General features: G+C 35.5%; 2 protein-coding genes across 2 annotated transcripts; one reads left to right on the top strand and one right to left on the bottom strand.

The window, feature by feature from the left end:
- The first annotated feature begins 1,996 nt into the window (after positions 1 to 1,996).
- On the top strand, positions 1,997 to 12,660 carry LOC133830520 (flavonol synthase/flavanone 3-hydroxylase-like). Its single transcript, XM_062260510.1, has 3 exons — positions 1,997 to 2,419; positions 2,533 to 2,854; positions 12,243 to 12,660. Exons 1-3 carry the CDS (start codon positions 2,061 to 2,063, stop codon positions 12,510 to 12,512), a joined length of 951 nt encoding a protein of 316 aa, XP_062116494.1. The 5' UTR covers positions 1,997 to 2,060; the 3' UTR covers positions 12,513 to 12,660.
- A 203-nt stretch (positions 12,661 to 12,863) lies between these two features.
- On the bottom strand, positions 12,864 to 14,495 carry LOC133829006 (cytochrome P450 98A2-like). Its single transcript, XM_062258995.1, has one exon. The coding sequence runs from the start codon at positions 14,493 to 14,495 to the stop codon at positions 12,960 to 12,962; it is 1,536 nt and encodes a 511-aa protein (XP_062114979.1). The 3' UTR covers positions 12,864 to 12,959.
- Between the last annotated feature and the right edge of the window lie 6,739 nt (positions 14,496 to 21,234).

Here is a 21,234-nt window from a genome sequence, read left to right as displayed (position 1 = left end):
TCATGTTATGTTTTTTTGTTTTTTCAAACAATGGGATCCCATATCCTTCTTGGTATTTATGTAAGTAACTCTTATTTCTATAAGTTTTCTAATAAAATTATGGTATTTTCGCAAATGTAAGTTTTAGTAAGAATTTGTATGTATAGTTTTGTTAATGGTCCAAGAGTCTAGAATAGTTGGGTCATTACAACTGTAACGTGGGTTTTCTTCCTCTCACCGTCGCCGACCACCCTAGCATCTCCATTGTCCTCATATCCATCCAAAACGTCAGAACAAGCATGAAACTCGAAATGGGTTTCCACCATTTTTGAGCTCTATGAAAAGCTCGGTTTCATAGCAATAAACACGAAATTTTTGCCAAAAAACATTGTTAAAACCCAACACACATTATCAAACCCGATTTCCCTCATTAATATATCATGATTTCAAAAATTTTGTGAAAAAATGGGTTTTTTTGTCTAAAATCAAGCCCTAAAACACAAATGACCTTGCTCATGATACCAATTGATAGATTGTAAACAATATTATGAGCATTAAATCCATAAATCAGATTCAAAACAACATTATATGCTCATGCAACAATCCAATAACACATTTTATTTAGAGCATTGATTTAGAATCTAGAGAGCATACCTCCCATATTGTCAATCCCTTCTTGAGCCATTTCCTCCCTTAACAATCTTCAATTCACCTACAAAAAACAAGTGCAAAATGCAAGAGGAAACCAATGGATAGCAAACCCTTACCACAATACCACATACTTATCTTCACCCAACAACATATATGTTCTATATATATGTCTCGTATGCCTTCTTACCCTAAGGGGTATATTGGGCCTATTGGGCTTATATTATTATATATGGTGCACTATGGTTTAATGGGTCAGCCTATAGTCTTTAGGGTGCTACCATGTACCTCATATGCAATTAGATTAATACTAACCATCCCATTATGGTCTTTAACTATTCGTAGGCACTTTAGTTAATGGTTGTGATTATGGAATAATGTCTATGATTATATTAGTCCATAACAATAATTCTAACAAAATGACATACATATAAATATATATATGTATACATGTGTATATATATATATACATATATATTCTCAATATCACTGTATTTTGCAAAGTCATGCATTGCCTCTCCACTTCAAAAGTTCCATAACCGTCGATCCTTTCAATATTCTAGCATCCTGGAAGTGAGACCAATCCTCCTTCGACCACCTTTGCCGCTGGTATGGCTTTACCTGCCACATACTCTCTCGAAGAGTCATTTCTCTCAATCTCACGGCAGACACCTCTGCCGCCCTCACTGGACCTTATTGGATTCCATCGCTCACTCAGATTTGGATTCCCATGCTGCTTTGTCCTCCTCTTGGTGAAGGAAGTTCAGATCCCGTATCATCTTCATCAACTGAGCTCTACATCGGCATCAATGGTGGACGAAGTGGCGTGAAACCCATTGTAGTGGCGAGGCGGAAGTTGTGGTGGTGGTCGTGGCTTTCGGGGTTCATCGGCGATGGCGTGAAAATGGTGGTGGTAGTGGTCATCGTTAGCTGGCATGATAGAGGTGATGGTGGTGGTCTACCGTGAGTGAATAAAATGAGTAAGAGAGAAATACGAGGTTCCACCATCTTAGGGGAGAGGACGAATAGGGAATAAAAAATGGGACTTTATTATATTTGTTTTAAATTTCCAAAGTTTGAAATGGACGAAGACAGCAAAATTTAACTTTTTATATTAAATGTATACTTTTTAATATTAAATAATATTTGTTCTTTTATTTTTTGTTTTAAATCAACTAAAACTAAACTTATTAAATGTCAGACTTATTAAGATGTGGCAAGTTTTAATATGAGCAAGTGTACTTAAAATTCCACCGGGTTATATAGCATTTCTCATAATAAAAACCCTCTTAATATGGTTTTAAAATAATAGAAGACAAAATAAAAATAAAGATTTAACAATCGGGTGGCATGTCAGAAGACACGTCATAGGGTGCTTGCCGATTAGCAATAGTCATCGATGAAAAGAGAAGAAAAACAAAAGTACATTTGAAATGGAGTCAACTATTCCAACTATAGATCTCTCTCCATTCTTCAAAGAAGCAAGTACTCATGAGGACGAAAAGAAGAAGGCCATTGAGACTATAAGGCAAGCTTGCTCGGAATATGGTTTCTTTCAAATCAGCAATCATGGGGTACCACTTGGATTGATGGGTCAAGCCCTTGATCTGTCCAAGGAATATTTTGGGTACACAGATGAAGAAAAGCTCAAATCTAGTCCTGGTTCCGGTGCACCTCTTCCAGCCGGTTACAGCAAGCAGCCACAGCACTCTCTAGATAAGAACGAGTACTTCTTAATGTTCCCTCCGCACACAGATTTTAATGTCTATCCACCAAACCCACCTCACTTTAGGTATCTTTTCTTTCTCTCTCATTCATTACTTTGATTCATTTTTCTATTTATTAAATTTCTGTACTATGAATTGTACAATTTGAAGTGAGTATTCATTAATTTTTCATTGCTAGGAAAGTGTTGGAAGAGATATTCATGAAGTTAAGTGCGATTGGTTTACTTTTGGAGAGCATCTTGAACGAGTGTTTAGGACTGCCTCCCGATTTCCTCAAGGAGTATAATGATGATCGGAGCTGGGATTTCATGGCGGCGCTTCGTTACTTTCCGGCTACGGAAAGCCAGAACAATGGAATTTCAGAACATGAAGATGGAAATTGTATTACTTTTGTGTTCCAAGATGAGGTTGGAGGCCTTGAGGTTTTCAAGGACAAGGAATGGATTCCAGTTTTTCCCACTCAAGGCACAATAGTGGTCAACATAGGCGATGTAATCCAGGTAATTAATCTCTAACATTTCATGTGGTAAGGCATGAAACAAACAGACAAACTATACTTTAATCAAAGTAGAAAAATGAATTATTAAAGAAAGAAAATATCATTTTCTAGGAGATTAATTGCCTTCATTTTCTCTCTTATGACATGTGGAGCCTATCTTTTTCCATTCTAAATTTTAGTAAACAAGAATAGTTATCTTCTATAAAAAAAAGAAAAAGAATACTTATCACCTACATGCAATTAGGTAGGTGATATTTGTTTTTTAGTGTCTGCAAAAACAATATATAAATATAACAAACAGATATTAGGTCGAGCATAAGACCTTCACCTTTATCTCCATGTCTCTCATTGGTGGCTTGAATTAAGGGTTATTTCTGCAAAAACAATATATAAATATAACAAACAGATATTAGGTCGAGCATAAGACCTTCACCTTTATCTCCATGTCTCTCATTGGTGGCTTGAATTAAGGGTTATTTTATAAGGATAAAATCATTCAAGAAATGATGTTTACTATACATATGTATGTGCATGAGTTTTTTTTTTTTCAGAAGAAACCTATAGTTGTTTGCAAAACCAAAGGAAGTTGTTTTCAAGGCATGTATATATATACTACGTAGAAGCTCACGTTTGTTTAGTTTTAAAGTTGTAAACATTATGTATAATTTTAATAAAAATGGTTTGCTGTTTTTAAAAAATATATATATAATTAATTAATATAATGAATTATAGTTTTATAGTTGTTGATGCAACAAGTTTGTCTTTCTATATCTGGAGGTACTTGCCGACGAATTCTGATTCTCCGGTCCTTCTCCGATGATGAAGATAACTTTGCCGATTGTTGAACCGTCGGGGGTACCTGTAAGAAAGACACTCTGATGCCTAAGTCAAATTTTCTATCACTTCATCTGAATAAGAGCTCAGTATTTATAGAAAAAAAATGTGAGGTGGTTAGTTAGTTAGGCTGATTCCTTGATTGGTGGGAGGAATAACTGAATTTCCCTCCAAAATACATTTGGATCAATTAAATATGCAGAGGTCAGAGGCGCAAACCGCCTCTGACTCATGGCTTCTAACGTTGAAGCTTCTACAGGGTCAAAACGATCCGTTTTAATTTACCTAAAGTTGAACAACATTTTGGGCCCAACAGATGCCCCCCGTCCCAAGCTTCGAACGGATGAGGCACACCTATTCACTCGAACCTTGGGCTGCCTCTTCAACACCAAAAATTTTGCCCAAAGCCGTCACTTCCCGTTAATCGAGGCAGGCTGCAGGCGCATAATCACATAGACCCCTGACATGCATTATTCAGAATTCAATGCATGCACATTTACCGAGTATTGCACTCGATTAAGGCATTTCGTTTCCCATTTTGTTGGTTCAGTTCAAATAACTTCATTTCAAAATTTTCAAACTTCATTTCAGCCTTTCCAAAGAAAAACTCAGAAGAAAAACCCTAAGATCGACCGCCCTTCCATTCTCGTAACCAATCTCCCAATTCTCCTAATCATGTCTTCACGTTCGTCTCCTGAGCCTATGGATCGCAAAGGGTACAAAGCTACGTACGATCGCATACGCAAATCGTTTGACATTCCATACAACATCACAGTCTGAATGCTCACAGATTTTGAGCTGAGAGAGAATGGCGATTTAAGGATGTCATCAAGCCCAGCGAGATCATCATGAGCTTGAGGCACATAGAATGGCTCCAATTTCCTCTTCCCGCTTTGCTAGTGCAGATAATTTCAAATTCTGGAGCTCACATTTCTCAATTTCTCCTGAATGCTATTCAATCCATAGTTGGGGCTCAGATGATCGGAGCTCTCAAGAATGTTGAAATTCAGTCGGATGACATCTATGCATGTTTCATTAAATCGACGAACAAAGCGATAGAAGGCAAGCCCTGGAAGACCTTCTACCTTTCCCCCAAAAAAGATCGAACAATCTTTACTAATTTCGATAGCTCCCATAGGAATTGGGACAAATATTTCTTTGCAGTTGGAGGAGCATGGTACCCTGAATTTCTACCTCGAGAAATTTTCCCCCTCGCCAGGGTTTTTATAAAAGGTGAGTTATGTCTTTACTTTGTTCTTTCTCTTCCTTCGTGTAAGCATATTGCGTTTAAATGATTGTCCATTGATCTTAAGCTATGCGTTGCCATTTTATTTTATGTTCCAGATTTCGCGTGGCCTCAGGTCAGCATGAGTCCTGAGAGACAAAACCTACTGACAGAGAAAGGACTCCTTCATGAGTCCAAGGAAAACACCATTAGCACCAGAGGGGTAATTAACCCTTACTGTATGCAAATCATGACTTGGCTCTGTTTCATGGATCGAACTGATCTTGGTGCTATGTGGGTTGGGACACAGAAGGGCGACATGTCCCTTGCCAAGATCACGGCTACGTGTGCGAAGCAGTTGGGAGTGTTCTTAAAAAGGTCCCCCCCTGCTTCTTCGACTCTGTCATTATCAAAGACTGAGTATGAGAGGGCGTGCTCCGAGACCTTTGCCGCATGTGCCAAGCAACAAGAGATCCCTGAGAGCAAGAAGAGAGATGGCTCTAACTTAGCTCCTGCCACAGAATTGTCACCTGACAAATATGCTTTGGCACGTAGGGCTTCTCGTATACACGGGCAGTCCTCCACGCCTTCTGATGCTCTGCAGATCCAACCTCTCCAACAGTTGCCTCTGCCAAAGGACACCCTGGGAAAGAGGAAGTCTTGAGAGGAATCCTCTGATGAAGACTCGGACGATGGAAAATGCATTTCGTCCAAGCTTTGGATTTCAAGAGGTTCTGCTTCTGCCGCTAGAGGTTCTTCTCTGACAATCCCCAAGCTTGCGCCAGGGAAGTTACCACTTGGGCAGGCTCTGACCTTACCCAAGATGCCTTTGGGGCATGCCCCCATTGATTCTCTACCTCCGTCATCCTCTTCTTCCTCTGCACTAGGGTCCTCGCTAGGGGATGGCCCAAAAAGCATTGTGCCCTCTACGGCTCTGCCTTCTGCAACGGTCAAGTCGTCAGAGGCAGTGACTGTTACTGGGGTGCATGATGACTTGCCAGTAGAGGTGAGATCTCCTAGCACGTGCGAGATCAGCAAAGGCGTTGTCCTCTGCCTCTGCCTTAGCTGGGGGGTCTGACACTGGCCATAGGCAAGGGTCAGAGGGGAGACGCCCTTCTTCTGCCTCCCGTAAGAATCATCTCTTAGAAGCTGCCTTCGGGGGTGGCTCCGGATCTATGAGCAGTCCTTCTTGACCAGTCGATGCAGGACAAATCATCACTTCGGAGACTCTTCCTGTACGTCAAAAATCAGGAGCTACCGAGGCCGCAGGTGGCCATAACTTGGGTGTTGATGTTCGCGTGACATCTCCTGCAGCTTTTGGGACTCCTTTGGGGGAGGTCATCATTGTATCCCCAGAGGGTACAAGTAATTTTGATTCGCCTAGTGCCTTTCTAGAACAACTGACATCTTCTGCAGTACAGACGCTAGTGTACTTGCCAAGTGACTTGGGTGACGATGTGGGAGAAGGGCTGCTTGTTCGTCCCTCCATGCCACATCTTTCTGGAATATAAACAACTGCTTTGACATCTGATAGTATTATGGTGTCATCGTTAGCGAGAGGCGAGGAACCGGTTTCCCCCGTTGCTTCTGTTGTTGCGATAGCAGGGAGAGAAGCAAATGATAGAGTAGGGGGTTTGCTGGAATATGTGTCTTCTGCGCCAACGGAGGTGATGGAGGAGATTCTGCGCATCAGTAGACCACATCTCCCTGCTGAAGTTGTTGGGTCGTTAAGTGGTTAAGGTGACTTGCTTCAACAAGTGTCTGACCACATATGGATGGTAAGTTTGTGTAATATGAGCATGAGTATCATGTATGTAGTATAGTGAGTATTGTGTGGTGTCTGTCATGTTTGATGTGTAAAAAGTGTAGTTAATGTTTTGCAGAGCTATGTATGTTCTTCTGCTGCTAGAAGGGAGTATGCAGCGGCTGTTCAGAACAATGCTAAGATGGTTGAGTAGGCGGCCATGCTTGAGGAGGAGTGTGTGGGGAGAAGGATGGCCGAAGCGAACCGTGATGTGGTCGTGGAGCCCATAAAGATGTTAGAAGCCCAGCTAGCAGAGGTAAAAGAGAAAGTGGTGGCCACGGAGGAGAAGCTAGTTGGGTCGGTTAGGCTAGAGCTGGAGCGTGACAAACTGAAAGCTGACCTAGTGGCCATGACGAACAAATGGATGGAGAAGAGCTAGTTCTGCGCCCAGCATGAAGCCCGAATGGAGAAATTAGATAATATGACAAATGATTTGCAGGAAGATGTAGTGTCCTTGTAGACAGATAAAGAGATATTAGAGAAGGAGAATAAAGAGCTGCAGAAAAAAGTAGGGGGTTGGAAATGAACGCTGCAGATGCACAAAAGCAGAATCTAGAGGTAGAACTCCAGTTCAAAAATAAGTTGAATGAGAAAAAGGAGGCCATCACTAAAACCGAGAGACAATTAAAGGAGATGGCTAAGGTATATGCTTTATATATTGGTATGACGATATTATGGTTGAGTGTTGGGTTGCATGTGTTGATTAGTTGACTAGTTTGTATTTAAGAAGGCAAAAGAGGTTGCAGTAGAAACCACGAGGCAGCGCATCCGGGATCGTGAGATCACCGAACGCAAGTTCGTGAGGATTGCCGAAGTGGACACTGCAAAATACCTAGACTTACACTGCATAATAAGAAGCAGACTCCAGAGGAGAAATGGGCTAAACTGGAGATGTACTATAAAAGCATCGATGTGAAAGTTGGAGAATACAATGTTGATCAATATCTTAATGAACTCAGGGATCTGCAAATCACCTACCCAGCACAACATCTTGAAAAATTGAAGCTGAAGGGCGACACCTTAGGCTCAATTTATACTGCAAGCAGGGAGACTGTCGAAGAAGGTGATATCGTAGGGCAGGTGTCCTCTGTTGCCATGGCAGAGGCTGCCGAACAGATGGTGGTGGAGCCTGCTCTAGTGACAGAGGCAAGGTCAGTTGGTGAAATAGGTGCCATAGAATGATCGACACAGTTTTTTTATGCTTGTATATGCATGTTTAGCCTTCTTTGTTTGTTACTGCTTGGACAATTGTATATGTAATGTGCAAGTTATTAATACAACTTACTAATATTCTTTCATGTTCTTTGCCTGGTTGTTAGTGAATGTGTTTGTCTTGATGCTATAATAATTAAAATATTGTAGCAGGTGAGGGTCAATTGACGTATTCTGATAAGAGGCTTCATAGACCCTTTAGGCAGTTGCTTGTGAGATACAATAAGAGCCTGCACAAATGGTGGGAGAGAATGCCCAGTTAAGTGTTGCGTGAGTGATTTGGCATAATGTTGAGGCGGTTGGTTGGTGTTGATGACATTTCTGTTTCAGGTAAACATCGTAATTGGGTAAATGTGCCGTTTTTTAGGCGGATCTTTGATAAGCCGCAGTGGCTGTACTCGATGTGGGCGTTGAATGAGTTAGTGAGAAGTGGAATCCCGTATTACATATCATACGAGCGTTATGGATTAGGTCATCCGAAGCTAGAGAGTGTGATGGCAAAGTATACGCATCGTATTGAATAGGATTAGATACTCCCAAGACGTGTATTTCGTAGATTATGTTATTTGTATCTCAAGGGGGAATATAGTAAATAAAGTCATATTGTGTAAACAACTGTGAATTAATATTTAATATAACATATTTTGTAAACAATGCTGATTTTCTTATTTACAAAATTGACACTGATTACTCGCATTTATTGTTGTGGGAGTCGAGTGCATAGGTAGTTTCTTACTTAGCATCTGCTGAAGATCACAATCGTGACAATTTTGTGCTTATGAAGTCTGTTATTTGTTTTGCATTTAACCTTCTTTCCTTGATAGAGTCGTGTTGCTCTCTTATTAGAACTAAGTCGTCCCCTTTGGTGCATGAAAAAGCAAGGTAGATGCTTTACCATGTGCCAGAGGGAGTGGTGTGGTTTACCTCGGACGCAGAACGCAGCATGGGAGGCTGGGCATCCAAGCAGAGCTGGGGGAGGCAGAACCCGGGATCAGACATCTTTCCAGAGCACCCATACCGAGGCGTATTTGGCACGACTTGCTTGGGTAGGCTCCCAAACCCAACAGAAGCAGACGTCGTGTAGGATGTGGGTGCGACTGCGGGAAAAGTTCCTCCTAGCCTTGGATTTCCAAACCAGTTACTGTGTACGGAGGCAAAACCGAAGTGGGGTGTCTGATGGTTCTGTTGCAGTAGTCAGGGCAAATTAAACTGCATGGCGTGGTTCCTCTATTTACTGGACCTGACAGAGCTCCTCTATGGGCACAGCAAAGTAAGAGGGCAGGGTAGATGGCGAAGTATACCCTGGATGGTCAGCCAAATTCGTGTAGTCAGGCCAGATTAGACTGCGAAATGGCCGGCCTTAGTTCCCCATTAGTTTAGTCAAGTCATATTAGAATGCCTTTAGGTGAAACCCTAAATGTTGTTGGCAAGAGATCGAGTGGAGTGGCAAAGGCAACATGCCTTTGTATGTATCTTGCGTGTTTGAAGTGTCCAATTGGTTTTGAGATGGAACCTCATGCTTCTTACCATGCACTACTTTCCACATTCTAACAAACATGACTTTTAAATCTTGCTGTATTTCAGCCAAATTTTAAATGGATGAAAAACTTATATTCACAAGGGACCCGATGGTCGCTATTTATAGCGGAAGTGGTAGGTAGAGCTTAGTGCACGTGAATAATGTTGTTTCTCATATGGGTAGGTAAGGGTATATTAAAATATGTATTGACTAGTAACTCTTAGTGCAGAGAAAATAAATTGATAGTTGTCACATGCGTGCTCGGTTTATGGTACGTCAAGAAAGATTCCTCATCCAGAATTATGTCAGCAAAAGTTGACTATGTAAAATATCTTAGAGTAATGTAAGAAAGGAAAGTTGTTTTATTACTTTCGAATTATAGAGTACAACTATCAACAATAATATTGTTTCAAAGACATCGAATTCCAAGTACGAGGTACATTTTTTCCACTACGTATGTTTTTAAGAGTATAAGACCCTCGCCCTAGCGCTTCTGTGACTTCAAAGGGTCCGTCCCAGTTCGGCACCAGCTTCTTTGGGTACCCAGTCTCCCTTCTTAAACGTGCGTGGGTGGACCCTCTTATTGTAATAGCGTTCTGCTGCCTTTTGGTATTTTTCATGTCTTATTTGTGCTGTTGTGCGTAACTCATCCAGGAGGTCGAGGTTGTGTGGTAACTGCATGCCATTTGTGGTCAAATCAGAAGCTATTTTCGTCCGAAGCGTCGGCAGGCCCACTTTTGTTAGGATGATGGCTTCTGTTCCATACACCATGGTGTAAGGAGACTCGCCTGTAGAGGACCGTTTTGTCGTTCTGTATGCCCATAGCACCTTCGGTAACTCTTCTACCTATGCGCCTTTTTTATCTTCCAAGTTATTCTTGATGTTGGCAAAAATGACTTTTTTGGAGGCCTCTGCTTGGGCGTTGCCTTGGGGGTAGGTGACAGAAGCAAAACTCAATTTTATCTTGTATGTGTCACACAGCTCCTGTACCTTGGCGTTTTGGAACAGGGTTCCGTTTTCCATGACTGTTTCCCATGGTATCCCAAATTGGCAGATGATGTGTTTCCATATGAAGCTCATGGTGTCTGTTTTGCTGGCTGTGGCGTAGGCCTCTACTACGACCCATTTAGTGAAGTAATCGGTGGCTAACAAAGCGTACCACTTTCCTCCAGCAGCTTTGGGCAGTTCTCCTACTACGTCCATCCCCCACTTTGCAAAAGGCCAAGGCGCTATAGTGGAATGTAGAACTTGAGCAGGTAGATGGATGGTGGGTGCAAATCACTGGCATTTGTCACATTTATTTGCATAGTCACACGCTTCTGTCATCATGTATGGCCATACCCTGTTGTGAGTGCTTTGTGTGCCAAGCTTCGCCCCCCTGATTCCTACAGACAGCGCCAATTTGTTGATTCCCACAGACAGCGCCAATTTGTTGATGCAACAACTTTGCCTTTCTATATCTGGAGGTACTTGTCGACGAATTCTGATTCTCCGGTCCTTCTCCGGTGATGAAGATAACTTTGCCGATTGTTGAACTGTCGAGGGTACCTGTAAGAAAGACACTCCGATGCCTAAGTCAGATTTTCCATCGCTTCATCTGAATAAGAGCTCAGTATTTATAGAACAAGAATGTGAGGTGGTTAGTTAGCTAGGCTGAATCCCTGATTGGTGGGAGGAATAACTGAATTTCCCTCCAAAATACATTTGGATCAATTAAATATGCAGAGGTCAGAGGCGCATACCGCCTCTGACTCATGGCTTCTGACGTTGAAGCTTCTGCAGGGTCAAAACGATCTGTTTCAATTTACCTAAAGTGGAAAAACATTTTGGCCCGAACATTTTTGGCCCAACAATAGTATATATAAATATTTACATCAATAATCTTTACATATATGACACATAAACACAACATTCACATATATATATTTACATGGCTGCATGACATATATATATAAATTACAATAATATTTAAAAAGAAATTAATAATAGAAATAAAATAACAATAGAAAAAGTCATAGTGTAAACAGTAGTATACATGCATCAACCATTTTTAGTTTATAATATATCTCACAATATTCTTTGGTGAATTTGATGAAGAAAAAGAGCTACAATCACTTGATAAAAAATAAACTATCATACAAATTTATAAAATAAAAAAAAAAGATATGTATGTTTTTATTATTTTTAAATAAATATGATTCAATTATTTAAATTATCATAAAATATCTTTAAAATATCATATTTTAATTAATTAATTAAATTTTGTTTAAGTTTATATTTTTTCTAGTTTTTTAATTTGGCAGTGACAATAAGAGATTATATATTATATGTTTAATATAATATTAATATTATACATTGATTTTAATTTAATTTTTTCTTTAGATGATAGTATATTATATTATATTATATTATATATTTAATATGATATTATTCAAATATGTAAAGTTTAAGTTTAATTAAATTTTATTTAAGTTATAAAATGTATGGTTTTATTATTTTTAAATAATTATCATTGTAAAATATCTAAAAAAATATCTTATTTTAATATGTTTAATTATTTATTTATTTAATTCTATCTAAGTTTAAGTTATGTTTATAATCTACTGTTAATTTTAAGAATATTATGTTAAATCTAAAAAATATTCCGTTAAAGTTAACAGAAAAATATAAAAAATTATTAAAACAAAAAAATTTCTTTATCTACCGACCTTTTATTTATATATATATATAGAAGAGATATATATAATGCGATGTTGAAGGAATCAATTAATGATGTTTTTGGTGGTAAAGTGAAGGTGATAAGCAACAACAAATTGAAGAGCGCAACACACAGAGTGGTGAGAACAAAGGGAAGATGCCGACACTCATTTGCATTTTTCTATAACTTGCATGGAGACAAATGGGTTGAACCACTGCCCAAATTCACTCAAGAGATCGGCGAGTCACCAAAGTATAGAGGGTTTTTATTCAAGGAGTACCAACAATTGAGAATGAGAAATAAAAGCCATCCACCTTCTAATCCTCAAGATGTGATTCACATAACTCATTATGCCCTCAAGAACTAAAACAATCCAAAAACTTGTAATCATATGATTTTTCTTTTGGTTTTCAAACATTTGGTTTGAGTGACGGTGCTCACTTTTGTTAAGTTATTTGTATGATTAAATCAAACTCTAAAAGATATGGGATCAAATAAATTATGGGTACTTCTAATTGCGTGTTTTTGAACATCATATATAAATAATATCTTATATATATATATATTGTTGAATTTAGTTTTCCTTTGTTGGCTATTGGCTAATAATGGGAGTATATTATCAATAATCATAGGCGACTTCAATTAGATGACTTTGTCAGTATGAAATGAAATTGTGATGCAAGAGTTAATTGAGAATTATAGGCAAAGAAAGTAAAAAGAAAACAAAGTGTACCCTCAAAAAGAGAGCTTGATTCCCTAATAATGTTAAAAAGCACAACTTGACAAGACTAAAATCTAAAAGCCACTGTGTGCGCTAAACCACATTCTTGTACAATTGTCTTGAGAACCTAATTGTAGGCACAGCTTGCAAAGGGGTACGCATGTAAGTGACCAACCCCGGGGCCTCAGACATGTCAAACTCCCCAAGTATCCCTTTGGGCTGGGTCCAGTAGAAATGGTGCAAAAGCTGGCCCAGCATTGATGTAATCAAGTTGGTGCCGAGTTGAGCCGCCGGGCAAATGCGCCTCCCGGCCCCGAAAGGTAGTAACCGAAAATCATGGCCCTTTGCGTCCACATTCTCCCCCACAAACCTCTCGGGCCGGAACTCTAGTGGGTCGACCCACACATCTGGATCGCGTCCCATGGCCCAAACATTCACATGTACACTGGTTCCTCTAGGGATGTCGTAGCCACCAACCTTCACATTGTCACTAGCTTTGTGGGGTAGCATGAGTGGAGTTGGAGGGTGCAGCCTTAGTGCCTCCTTGGCCACACACTGCAAGTATGAAAGGTTAGGAAAATCAGATTCGTTCAAGGTGCGGTCCTGCCCAATTACACGGTCCAGCTCTTCTTGGGCCTTCTTTTGGACTCTTGGATTTTTGACCAATTGGGCCATAGCCCACTCAACTGAGATTGCAATTGTGTCCATTCCGGCAGTAACCATGTCCCATAGTAGTCCCATTATGGTATCCTCACTAAGTTCGTACTTATCTTCTAGACAAAGTAACACATCAATAAAATCTTGTTTGGAGGCATCGCTATCGCCATCCTTAACCTTGTTTTTCTTATGATCTTCTATTATATCTCGGATAAGTTTGTCCCTACGAGCCAAATGTTGAGAGAATCCTTTGTTTGGAAGCAAAAACACCCACTTAAGCCACGAAATATTCTCAACCATGTGTAGAAAAGTTGAAGCCCCATACTCATTTCCATTACTCACAATTGCTTTGAATTCTAATCCTTGTTGATCTAGCTCACCCTCTTCATTCTCAAACCGCTTACCAAACACTAGCCTTGTTAAATAATTGAAGGTCACAGACCCTAAAAACTTCCTCAACACTAAACTTTTCCCATTAACAATATTGGACTCTTTGTAAATGGACTTAACCATGGACCTAACTTCCTCCTCCCTAATGTGTCTAAGTTCCTCAAGCTTCCTAGAAGAGAAGAGCTCAAGTGTACAAATCTTCCTCATTTTCATATAGTGAGGCCCATAATCGGCCCAAATCAACTCGGAACCATCTTTGGTAATCTTAGCCAATGGCCAAGTCCTATGTCGATTGGCTAATTTCTGATCATTATCTTTGAGCACTTCCTTTGCCAGTTGTGAGTTTGAAACGACGACGTTTAGGTTCGAACCTAGCCAAATCGATATGATTGGACCGTAAGCTTGTGCTAGCTCGAAATAGCCCCGAAACGTTATTGGATTATTGAAGCTAATGGGAAGATTGCCTATGATTGGCCAGGGGTAAGGACCAGGGGGAAGCTTGAACCTTAGAAGTTGGTACAATTTGTAAAGTAAAAAGATGGTAATGATAAAAATGGGAAATAGGGGGTGAAGTTGAGACATTATTGGAGAAAGTAAGAAATTTGGTATTAAAAGATTTTTTTTATTATTATTATTTTTAGGTATGGCAATATTGGTACGAGAAGTGATATGCTTGAAGTAGTAGATACTAAATAGTATTTGTCGTTTGTTCGTTTCTCCACCTTTGGCACTATTTAAGGTCACAGAACCCTCGTGTGGTTTTATTATGGTTAGTTTCACCATATTGTATGCATGATCATTCAATTTGGAAGGGTCACGTAATAAAATACGTTACACAGTTAACATTACAAACGCACACAATCAGATTACTCTTTCAATAATTTTAATGTTAATTTAATTTGATCTATAAATATATATATATATTTATATTTTCCAAAAACACATTTTCGTCAGCCAAAAAAAAAAACACACATTTTCGATTAATATACACACACACAATCCCAAATTCCTATTATAATATATCCATTTATTCTAAATCATTAGAAGAATCTTAATTTTCTTAATTAAAGTGCTAATCTGTAATGAGAATAAAATATTTAATCACATACAGAATTCTCTACTTTTTTTAATAGGAATTAGAATAATAAAATTTTCAGTATTAGAGGGCACTATATTATGTATAATTTCTTTGAACATCTATATCAACATTTTTTTTGTAAAATCACTATATATAAAATATTTCGTGTTTCTGAATTCCTAGTAACGTACAATGCACGTTTACTTAGTTTTAAAATTGTAAATATTATCTATAATTTTAATAAAATCTAATTCATTGTTTTTTAAATATATATAATAGAATGAATTATAGTTCTATAGTATAAATAAATATTTATATCAATAGTATCTACATATATGACATCTAAACACAACATTGACATAGATATTGTTATCCCAAAAATCAAGAAGTGAATGACTTGACAGGCATTAATTACACGTGGTTGACATCTGGCATAATCTGTGTTCGACTATCGACCAGGAAGACACCCAGTGTCACGCGACCGGTTTCTTCATACGACCAGCCTGGTCGTATGCGCATTATACTCGAAGGAGATCTTAGGCAGTTAAGATGAATTCCGAAATTATCTCCCATGATTTCCTGAGTATCCGACTATTTAGGAGAGAATATCTGTAACAAATAAAGGTAAATCTTCCTTGATCTTATAAATAGAAGAGGAGGGCTCAGGGAAGAGGGGTCGATCTTTTTCATTTGAGCAAAAAAGGTCATTTAAGATAAAAGAGAGATTACACTAGAATAATTGTATTTTTCTTCTTCAAAGGTTAGTGAAACTCATTGAACCCTAGTTCTTTGATCACCCCTTTGGATCTTATATCAATAATGATTCAAGTGGACGTAGGTTATTACCGTGGGGCCGAACCACTATAAAATATTGTGTTCTTATTATTTTCGTCATCACGTTCTTTTCAACGCATTCATCCACGTCAAGCGTATTTTGACTCCGTGTCAGTTGCCCAAAATCAAGGTCAACAGATATATATTTATATGGCTACATGACATATATATAAATTACAATAATATTTAAAAAAATTAATAATAGAAATAAAATAATAATAGAAAAAGTCATAATGTAGACAGTAGTATACATGCATCAACTATTTTTAGTTTCTAATGTGACTCACAATGTTCTTTGGTGAATTTGATGAAGAAAAATAGCTCCAATCACTTGATAAAAAACAAATTATCACACAAATTTATAAGATAATAAAAAAATAATATGTATGCCTTTATTATTGGTAAATAAATATAATTCAATTATTTAAGTTATCATAAAATATCTTAAAAATATTATATTTTAATTAATTTTTGTTTAAGTTTATGTTTGTTCTATTTTTTTAATTTGGCAGTGACAACAAGATATTATATATTATATGTTTAATATAATATCATATGTGGATTTTAAAATTTAAGTTTGTCGTTAGTTGATAGTAAATTATATTATATTATATATTTAATATGATATTATTCAAATTCGTGAAATTTAAGTTTAATTAAATTTTATTTAAGTTATAAAACGTATGGTTTTATTATTTTTAAATAATTATCATTATAAAATATCTAAAAAAATATTTTATTTTAATTAATTAATTTATTTATTTTTATTTAAATTTAAATCATGTTTACAAACTACCATTAAATATAAGAATATTCTGTTAAAATTAACAGAAAAAAATAAAAAATTTCCGTTATCTACATATTTTTTTATATATAAAAAAGAGATATATATTATTAATTCTGCCTTTGTTTTTATTTAATATATGATGTTCTAAGTTATATGATAATCTACAATTGTATTATACATATTAAAGTCAAATATATATAAATTTGAAATAGACATTAATTAACTCCCAAATTTTTCTTTGAATGCATGTTACAGTTAATTAGTTAGCTTCTGAGAGCTGGAGAGGAAATTCTAACATCAAATACATGTATTACATTTGAAGTAGCTTGAATATAATATGAAGAAGAGAGTTACAAGGGCAAGGGTATAGCATACTATTATAATTTGGCTAAAAAAACTATGTAGGTAAAATTAAATACCATTATATTTTATATACATTTTTTCAAATAAAAAATTTATTAATAGTTAAGTCGGATTCGGTCCGTACAAATGCGAAAAGTTCAAAAACCTAATATAGAGATAATCCAAATAGACTAACCAAATACCATTGAAGAGTTATACGAACCAAAATAGATAAATTAACTTAAAATCTCCAAGATAATTTCAGTGATTCTATACCACAATAGATATATTGAAAATTATACTATAATTACTTTAACAAAAATTATATTAGAACGAAATACCACTTTTTATCAAATTGGGTAATTAAATTTGTGAGTTAAATTATCGTTCAATATTATCCATAATGTTTGCACAAAATAAAATAAAAATATATTATATATATAAAAAAATAAGTAAAGTAGAGTTGAGGGTGTAGCAATATAAATTTATATATAGGAAGTTTTTATGGATAGGAATTTGAAAAAGTTTTATTCATAAGAATTTTTTCTATTTTCGGTATAATAATAAGTTGTAATCTCATTTTTTATATATACTAAAGTATATTATAGTTATAAAAGATATTTCACAAATTTTTAAAAAATTCTTAATAATTTAAGATACTAAAATTAAAATTTAAATAATTTTTTCCACATAGGTATATAAAACAAAATAAACACGCGTACAACAAACTATTTAAATTTTAATTTTAACATTATAAATTATTCAAAAAAAAATTAAAATTTATAGAAAATTCTTATTATTACAATGTACACTATAATATAAAAAAATTAAGTTACAAAATAAATAATCCTATATATATTATACAGGTGGTTGGGGGTTGAGATAAGGGAAGAAGAAGCTAAGAAAACTGAGGTAACAAAAATGAAATGGATGATATATATCATTGGCAGAACCATAGAAGAAGCTTAAGAAATTAAGGCAAAGTCTCTCTCTCTCTCTCTCACTCATCAGAGGCCCTGCTGTTAAAGCACCCAACACGTGGACTCACTGCCAACAATCTTCATAAATGTCTCAAATTAAACAAACCACGTGCCACCTGTTCCCTTTCTCTTTTTTCGGTTAAACCCTGCCTTATAACATATATCTATATCTACTTATTATATGTTTCCACACAATGATAAATGAGCTGTGACCACTCACTACTTCCCCTCATATATAAAATTGTCAGAAAAACCTCCAATTTTCTGTGCAACAAAACATGTTTTTCAATATTTACTTATTTATTTGGTTTAATCACTTGGACGAAACATATGAGGATATGATGAATTAACGGGTAATTAATGTTATTGCTAGAGGAGTCAATAATCAAACTTTTTTTTTTTTGTGACTTAGCTTTTCTTCTTTTGAAGCTTTTTTTTTTTTCTGGTCGTATGACTCGTATTCTTTGGCTATGCAAATGCAATGAAATGTTTTAAAGTGGGCTTTTGTTTTCTTTTTATCTTTTTATTTTTTAATCAAACTTATTGGAAGATTCATGATGATCTCTATTGTATTAATACTCTCTTTTGAAAAAGTGATTGAAATAATAAAAGTTAAAAAGGTGCATGCTACGGATCTTTTCATTTTTTTTCCCAAAAAAATAAAGACATATGAGGTGTAAAAGTAAACATTGTTTTTATACTTTAGATCTTTTTTTTTTTACTTTCGTAATATCTGTCAGTAGAACTGGCTCTCAGTCTTAACTATTATATGTGTTTATTTCACTTGATTAAATAATTTGATATAATTATATTTTACAGATAATGTCACCAAATTTCAAAGTCATCTCTGACCAGAAATTCTGTATCCTTAACCGAACGTACATAGCTTGCCAGACGTGTAATCAACAAAATAAATAAAATAAAAATGTGAGTCATGAAATTCATGAAGCACAAAAGGCATAGACTTCGTATAATAAAAAATTACTTTTTTTACTATTAGTAAAAAGGGTAAAAGTAATATTATGTTTAGAATTAAAGAAAACTTTTCTTAGTTATTCTTCTTCTTCTTCTTCTTCTTTAAAATGAAATGCAACCATGATAACCATGTGTGAAATTATAATTTAAGTTAAAAAAAAATGGAATTAGAATATTTATTTATTTTAAACACTAAATAAAAGCTTATGCATTGATGTGAAACAAGATTTAGATATAGAAGATAGCTGCTTCAATGTTTCCTTGTCTTTTTATGCCTAGTTGGTGTATTTCCATTGGACTTCTATACCCATGTTTGGATAAGATCTTCATATATAGATTTTCCCACTTGCCGACACTAGAAAAAGTCATTGAAACTGACCAATTCCATTGGTGTAAAGGGACACTTAAAGTTATAATAATAGTTTTAATATATATAAATTCGACAATTTTCTTTTTTATCCACATTCCATGGGGAGTGGAAATTTATACTACAAACAAGAGAATATATACTTAGGATATTGGAAATAAATTATATATGTAAAAGAAAATAAGCATCTTTCGGATATTTTATTACTGGCTAGGATTCTTAGGACAAAGGTTCATATAAACCTAACCGCAAGAGGAAGAAAAAATCTATTAATTTCCTTTTAATTCTAGCCAAACCTATGACTAGAAATTAACAAAAATAGCAAGCTTTAACCATGTGGAAAAAATAATTATTATTTTTCACATTTTGTCAAAATGCTGAAATAGGATATCTTTCCTCAAATGGGCAGACATGATTTTATCTTTTTTTTTTCAATAATAATAAAAATAAAATAAATAATAATGACTGGTTTAACAATATTTAACAGGACTCTTTTTTAAGATAACATCTCTCTTTATAAATGGACCCTTTTTTCAGGTGTTTAGTTTAAGGAAAATATAATGCCGCAAAGCAATTACATAAATGGAGCCAACAATTCTAAAAAATAGTTTAGACCCCCTCTCTCTATAAAAATCTATAAACCATGCATATATATTAAGAGAGGGGTCCATATATAATCTTTAGACTTTAGCTATAAGTTTAGCTAGATATACATACACATACTATGATAATCATGATCAACTATATATATATATATATAAGTGACATCTGGTCCCAAAAAAAATATATATTTATATATATTTTAGCACTATTAGCTAGCTATATAGGGTGGATATTAATGTAATTTCTCATGAGTTTGAAATATGTGGTGTGTATTAAGAGTATACATATATAGAGGAGTACTACTACAATAATAAAGGGAGTCTCACAAGGGAGTAATATGTTGCCGGTGATGGAACGACATTTATAACTGGTGGTGAGGTTGTCATCGATTAGACAGTTGTTAAAATTTTGGTCACTTTCTATATGTCGGCCAAGAATTCCTTCCTCACGTGTTTACTTAGTTTCACTAATTATCGTTTCACTTCCTTACAAATTACAATATATAAATATATAAATCATTCAATCCTAGATTCATATTTGAAATTTGTGACATGTTTAGGTTCAACATTACTTTTGACCGTTAAAACTACCACTTTCTAAAAATAATTCATATTTAAAACTACATTTCTCATCATAAGAGCTAAAATAGCTCTTCTCTAAAATATAAAGAACAAGAACAAGAACAAAAAAGGTAAAATAGCTCTCTATCAAATGAGTAATTTTACATTTTTTTACAGCAATAGATAGTAGTCTGCTCCACATTTGGAGAGTACTGTTCATTGCTCTAACACATATTATGCTGTTTTTTTTTTAACAATAACTTATTATTAACATATATTTGTGTGAAATAAATAAAAATATTTAAATGATATACAAAAAAAATATATGGAGATTCTGATGTGTGATGTATGTGTGAAAGTTTGATGTGAAATAGAAAAAATTGAGTTTTGGTGATGTATTTAGAGAGATAAAGTAGGATATATATTGGAAGTGTAATACATACACGTACACGTGTGTGTTTCAATTAATTACTAATGAAACTATAGAGAGAATGTTAAATTTGTGACCATTAATAATTTAAAACAAGATTTTAAAAGTTATAAATTTAATACGTACAGCAACTACATATATGTTATGTAGGGTATAATTTCCTTCTAATGCGATATTATGCTACGTACACTGTAGACGGTACACACGACGAGTATATATCTGATGACGATGGTATAAAAATGCCATGATATAATTATAGCAAGAAACTGTACTTTTCCATATTTTATTGTAAAATTGTCTTATATATACATAACATTTTAGATCTCTGGGTTGTATTACCACCTATTTTATTTTAAGACAAAATA

Source organism: Humulus lupulus, chromosome 4 (genome assembly GCF_963169125.1).
Source record: "Humulus lupulus chromosome 4, drHumLupu1.1, whole genome shotgun sequence".
NCBI classification, from domain to species: domain Eukaryota; kingdom Viridiplantae; phylum Streptophyta; class Magnoliopsida; order Rosales; family Cannabaceae; genus Humulus; species Humulus lupulus.
Note: the sequence above shows the minus strand (reverse complement) of the source record. Positions and strands in the feature narration are given on the sequence as shown.